The 6,978-nt window shown below is 34.7% G+C and overlaps 1 protein-coding gene and 1 long non-coding RNA gene across 2 annotated transcripts in view; both read right to left on the bottom strand.

Moving 5' to 3' along the window:
• Positions 1 to 5,903, bottom strand: part of LOC114353697 (organic cation transporter protein) — a 21,643-nt gene extending 15,740 nt beyond the window's left edge. Inside the window, exon 1 of the mRNA XM_028305772.1 lies at positions 5,642 to 5,903. Coding sequence (XP_028161573.1) covers positions 5,642 to 5,805 — 164 coding nt within the window. The 5' untranslated portion in view covers positions 5,806 to 5,903. The remainder of the gene's footprint in view (positions 1 to 5,641) is intronic.
• LOC114353699 (uncharacterized) lies at positions 1,563 to 4,890 on the bottom strand. The gene is made up of 2 exons (XR_003655948.1): positions 3,163 to 4,890; positions 1,563 to 2,988 (listed from the first exon to the last, which is right to left on the bottom strand). It is a non-coding gene; the product is annotated as an uncharacterized LOC114353699 (long non-coding RNA).
• Positions 5,904 to 6,978: the final 1,075 nt, after the last annotated feature.

Genomic DNA, 6,978 nt, shown 5'->3' with positions numbered 1-6,978 from the left:
TTCCGGCATTTGGAGGTAGGAAGCCATAGTTCCTCTGTAGTTGAAGTTCCCTTCCACCTTCAGCCTAATCATCAGTTTCCACCAGGTGTGATGAAGGGCAAGAGTTTCCTCGTTGAGAATAAAAACATGTTCTGTCTAGTTACTGCTTTAAATCTGTTCTACGTAATGTAAACTTAGAGGATTCTCAATATTAATTCACTCTAAGAAAGTCAAAAACATGTAACGGAATCTCCGACTTACCACTTAAGTAGACCGATTACAGGAAATAGTGGCCTATTAAGTACATGTTTTTTTGTATTATTATGAAAGTTCAGGAAACGGCGCAGTTTTTAAAATGGTTTTGGACCTATGGAAATTATTTTTTTTACTTAAACTTTTAAGTTGAAAATTTGATAGTGTTCTGATAAAATCATAATTTTATTGTTTCTAGCAAAACTTTTGTATCTTGAATCAAAGATAGGAAGGTGATTATTTTATTCAAACATCTGCAATTAATAACAAATCTGTCGAAAAAAAGAAATCTGAAAAAAGTCAACCCAAAAAAAAGATAAAAATGTTTAAAGCCTACTAGGTCATAAAATTTTAAAATATCACAAAATTAACTCTATCTCCTAAACTAAGCACAATCGTATAATATACATGGGGGTGATTTAGGTACACCTTGATGTAAGGAATCTAAATTTTTCTTTTAGACCTCACTGTTTTGGCCACCCTGTATAACTAGTATTCTACTGTATTCTATTATTTTCTTATTATTGTTAAGCTGCAACTTTACTCTTTATGTGTGTTAAGTGTATGCAAATAAATGATTTATCTATCTATCTATCTATCAATATACTGGAAATTCTGAAATAGAACATTTGTTTATCTAGGTACAGTAAAATAAATGTATTTCTTTCAATGGACACTCGATTTCAGATGATAACGACACTGACACCATTAGACGGTTGTAGACATCGATAAATATACACTTGAGTGCTGTCAAGTGACTACTGGGACTGGCAGTATTTTGTAGCTGGAGTACTTAGTAATTTGACGATTAGGATTATCTATTAAAAAAACTATCTAAACGCCTGGTCGTTTGAACTAGACGTCTTAGAATTATATTTCTGGAGTTGCAGCGGCGGGAAGAAGAGGTGAGAATAGTCCCGTATTCCTAGATCCGGACATTTTACATATACTACAAGGCAATGGATTTTGTTGTTGTACCGCTGATTGACCAGTATAGATCTTATGAAAATAAGCACAAAGAATATTAACATTTTATTATTTAATTACTTTTTTAACTATCACTTAATTTCTATGAAATGTTTATCAGTCACAAAAGTCAAAAATAGCTTAACATCATTCCTTTTTGCCCTACTCTCCCCAAGCATTGTCTATGGCAACAGATATGGGATAACATCACAGATATCGACTAAAGTCCTTTAATCGATATCTTCCAATGAACATAAAGGCAGACTTTATCTGCTTAGTACATATACGCACTAAAATGTTCTGTTTTATACAGCCGATTAGGTTCAATGTTTAAAAAGCTATGCTTAAAAATAAAAGACGTCAAGTATGTAACATAATAATTTATTTTATATACTTTTTATATCCTTAAACGTTTTATGTACATCAACATCAAATGCCAAGAACAACATCTACTCGTATTAAAGATACACAAGAGCACAACAGTTCAGTAACGGATTTATACATATAAATACTTTATATAAGGTGATACACAGTACATAGTAATATCTTTGCAAGTCTACGCCTGCGCGCAGGCTGAACCAACGAACGATTACATAGAAAATTCGATATAATTTATAATATTTATGAACTACATATTGACCGTCGATAAAATTACATTGGTCATGATTTAGTGAGTTTACGTTACAGTTATTAGGAATATTAACAATTGAATGAGTGGGCGAAGTTAGATGGAGTAGACAATAATACATTATGCGTTTGCTTTCATTTATTTATAGTTTTGTATTATTTTTCCCCATACAAACTGAAAATAACATTTGGTCTACCATAATATTTGCGGCAAATGATATTTGGTGTAAGGTTAATAGAAAATCTCTGCAAGCAGACTATTAGCCATATCAATGTTATAGGCTAAATAGTCGCAAGATAGTCGTAGTGCAAAAAAAGTTTTGGGAATATTATGCTTTATCACGTCTAAGGAATTAATTAGCTGTCTTACAGTAATCTACTTCTTATTACTTTAATAGCGCGATAATATTTATGTTTCGTTTATTTCATCACCTATTTACCGTACCGTTTTAGGGAAAGTCGAGTCGGTATTTTTTGATACAAAGGGCTTAATGTAGCCGCAATATTAGACAGGACAATTTGGCTCAGTATTATCTGGTAATGAGAACTGGCGAGTCTGATGGGCATCGCGCACGTGAACACCTGCCTTTATCACGCAGGTCACATCTGACACTCAAGGGCGAGTACTCACAATCGGGAAAACGACAATAAAGCGGTCCTTATCATTGGACGTTTTGTCTCATAGGTGCACGGCATACTTTTATTTTTAAGGACAGCAAATTAAGGTATATCTTTTTGTTGATAAATTTTAAAAGCGAGTTGATATAGGTATGTGGTTTTAAATATTAACTGATTTCCGTAGTTTCGCTCGCTCGCTCGTTTCAGCCGAAAGACGTCCACTGCTGGACAAAGGCCTCCCCCAAGGATTTCCACAAAGTCCGGTCCTGCGCCGCTCGCATCCAGGCACCTCCCGCGACCTTCACCAGATCGTCGGTCCACCTAGTGGGAGGCCTGCCCACGCTACGTCTTCCGGCTCGTGGTCGCCACTCAAGAACTTTTCTGCCCCAGCGGCCATCAGGCCGTAGTTTAGTTATGGAAATTTAAAACTACTTCAATATATTCATTGTCACATAAATAAAGACAAAGAAGACAACAGAAAATCAATTATCTTAGCAAAATCGTTAAAATTATTTATGATATTAATAAATTGTGAAACTAATTACACTATAGTTCCAAAATACTGGACTGTCCTGTCGATGACATTGACAGTGGGGCGCCACCGTCAATACCGGATCGCTGGTTCAGATTTTTGCCATGTTGGAAACCATATAGTTGAACGATGGTAGCGCCCCCCTGTCATTGAGTTTGGCGGGACAGTTCAGCGTGGGTCATCTATACCTACTTAGCATTTATTGCTGGAACTGTCACCAATAGATAACACAGAATTTTATATCTTTAGATCGATATCGATACCTCGATACGATCGATAAAACAAAGTGACTCGCGTGTTTTAAAAAGCAATTTTCATTCAAAATGTCACTTTGAACAAGAGTTTAAAATAAAAATAAAAGTGATAAAAACAAAATATTATCGTCTGTTCTTACTAAGAATATTACTCAAATCAACTTCGCCCAGCACAGAAGGACCACTACCCATCTCTTTCACAACTACACAGTAGTGAACACTAGAAAGGGACACGAGACCACACTATACAATACAATAATACATATAGAACATTTTTAAGAGAATTTGAAGTGTTTTCTCGATGTTCTTTCGATTTGAAGGCTTTTTGTACCTTTTAAATGTCAATCTATATTATTGATACTGAAATCTCGACGCATAGCAGTTAACTAGTTTTTAGTAATTCGTAATTAGTATTGCCATCTTTATCATGATATACGAGTGTAAAGGAGCAAGCAACATAATTTTTATTCCAAAAAAAAGAGACTGAGAAATAGTTACTGTTTGCAGACACATATCGATAATATAGATCGCAATAGAATCGTTTAGTGACAACTTTCACAATGATATCTCCACATCCTCATTACGACTTATAGGTACACGAGTTTAAGACCCGATAATAATAAATTATTGCCAAGATTCAAATCACATTTACATAAAATGATATCGTTCTCAGTACGTCTGCTTCAATGACAAAGCATTTGGATTACATATTCACAATACAAAACAATCGCACAACTAATATATTACGCCGCCGAACTAAATCTAAAAACCGTATCACCAAGAGGCGGGGAAGTAACATAGTGTTGCTAGGTATTTATTTTCGACGATAATAGTTGAAATATAAATATATTATCTTCTAAATATTTCACTTCCTATTCGGAATAAAACTTTTATTTGCACAATGGCCTGCTGTGTGCCTGTTACTTAATCGTAAAAATTAAAGACTTAGTTTTTTGTCATGACCATTGGCATGGCATTGAAAACAGTTGAAATGATACTGCGTGAACAGTGGAAATATTATAGATGTATCATCGATATTTTATATCTTTTCTTATCACGGGATACTTAGCAACACTACTTCAGACGCCATAGAACTTTCACCGAAAACCACCGAAAAACGATAATTTATAACAGCCACCGGTTATTCGTACAATACTTACTTAGAAGTAGCTTAACCTATATTAACATTCTCAAGTCTAATATGCACTCAATATTTTACTATTTTACATTTGGGACTCATCTGAAAAATGTGTATGAAGTATACGAGGACCAATAAGACTTGAGAATGCTAAAGTTGTTAAATAATAAATTATTATTAATAACATATTATAATGACGTTATAAAAATATAATAATATGAAAAAATATTCATTACAACTGCACAAAACATAATAAGAATAGTCAACAATCCATAATGATGAATTCGATAGTTACCTATTTAGGTAGCTATCAAATACATTTGTATTTAAAATGTTAATTTCTTGCCATTTCTAATGAAATAAATATGGAAAGGATAGTTATTCTTAGTCGGTAACTCTTTTATAGCTACGTGGCTAAATTATATTTATTCGGTGACCACAGTGTGTGACAAAGACTAGCTATGTTACTAGACTAAGGTCTGGCGTTTGCCAATCAATTCATCACCGGATCGGCATCGCATCGCATTGCCNTCGATCATAATCTTGTAAACAAGGCTGACAAAACTAAAATTTACACCTAAGTACCTACATGTATGGGTTTATCGGCTTTCTGAACGGAAATCAGGAGTAGGTATTGAAACGGTTTAGTCCCTCCGTGATAGTTTATACCTAATACCTTTTTTAGTACATTTACTTGATTTAAATTTGTCTATCAGTTCAAACTATACCTACCTCTTTACAACATTAGTATATTTTTAGAAGTAGATAGACAACTTACTTCTCACAATATTCGTTCTTAGTTCCGGGATTGGGATGATCGATGACATAAATATTAATGTATTGAGTGTTGTCAGTAATAATTAAGTCCGCCACTTTCAGATTACGAAAGCTATCTCGGTTATCACCAGTTGCACTAATCGTACTGAATACATTATTCAATACTAATCCTTACAAGAATTTCGACGATTTTATCAATCAATAATAATATATTTATTCAATTTAGTTTTTTACTTTAATTACCACAACATACCCAGTCGAATCGTGTTTTAAATAAGTATGTACCTATCTAAGAAATATGTTATTGTACCAACAGATTTCATGTTTTGGAATAGATTAATGTACCTACCTAAGTTACGTAAAAAGGTTCATGCAATTGTTATTTATTTCTGTTTCTAACGAACATCTATGGCTTTAATTTGCATCCCTAAACGCCTGAATAGCTCGTCTAATCCGAGTCAAAAAACACTTTCGAATCAAAACAATCAAAAACGGTACCTGTAATCCATGTTGGCGGCCGCAAAGATGTACTGTCCATTGTACACAGCACTGAACATGATCGGAAGCAGGATGAAGCAGTAGTTCTGGATCTGGTAGCGTCCGAACTGGCCCAGCTCGGCCAGGATGGAGTCCAGGTCCACGGAGTCCTTGGTTTTGGTCATGGCGACTGCGCGGCGGCGCGGTGTCAGCGGTAGTGGCTGCTCCGACGGCCAGTATCAGCCGTTTGCCTCCAAGATTACGATTTCAATATCAGCTTTATTCGCGAGTACCGTCCGCAGCGTTGACATTTTCACAGAAAATAAATCGCGCTCCGACTTTTTCTTTTTGCTGTCAGTCTTTGAAGGTTGATTTGAAAAAGTTCATTCGGTTGTGAGAGCTACCCGTAAAATTGAATTAGCACAGTCTTAATTAATTATTTTTTATCTTAATTTACCTATTATAAGCATTTTTAAACAAACCAATACGCATTTTAAAGTTTTTTTAGGCTTTTACGGAAAATCGAGGAAATAAAATAGTTTATTGTAAAATAGTTAACATGAAACAGTTATTGTGACTATTTTGAATTATTAATTTTATTTCATAGCTGTTATATTTTTAGTAAATTAAAGCTAAATATTATTTACAAACTAAATAATTATTATTTTGTATTTATTACCTAAATACAACAATCTGATTCATTCAAGCTTGTAATTTCCTAACGGAAAGTTTCTTTTTCATTTGGGAATCGAAGCCAGGACCTCTGATAAGTGATGTCCTCTGCCATACCTCAGACAGTCAATGGGCATCTTAACCTAATAACGCAATGAGCAGTGTGCCAATATTTCAAGTGGCAATGGCCTTTTAGATAGCTACGTCTGGCTTACTTACACCTCAAGTGGATATCACTCAGCAATCAAGATACGCACTTCACGCATTGCGCTACTACGGCACAATCATTGAAAAGATTACAAGAAAATTGTAAAGGGCTACGAAATTTGTTTTTGTCGGCCGTTTGGTGTAGTGGTTCAGAACGGACTGCTATGCCGAGAGGTCCCGGGTTCGATTCCCGGCCGGGCAAAAATTGAAATGATGAATTTTAATTTCTGTGACGGGTCTGGGTGTTATATACTATGTATAATATGTATGTATTTAAAAAAAAGTACATAAGTAGTATATCCGTTAAGCTAGCACGCATAACACAAGCATTAAGTTGCTTACTTTGGGGCTAGCTGGCGCTGTGTGAAATTGTCCAAAGATTTATTTATTTATTGTTGCATTAAGTAAGAAGTTATAGATTAATTTATGTAAAAATAACCAAGTCAGTACTACCCGTTCGCGCTAAGTTTGCCGGACCG

The sequence above is a fragment of the Ostrinia furnacalis genome, unplaced genomic scaffold (genome assembly GCF_004193835.3).
Source record: "Ostrinia furnacalis isolate ACB-3 unplaced genomic scaffold, ASM419383v2 OfSCF1785, whole genome shotgun sequence".
NCBI lineage: Eukaryota > Metazoa > Arthropoda > Insecta > Lepidoptera > Crambidae > Ostrinia > Ostrinia furnacalis.
This window is presented reverse-complemented; position numbering and strand designations above follow the sequence as displayed.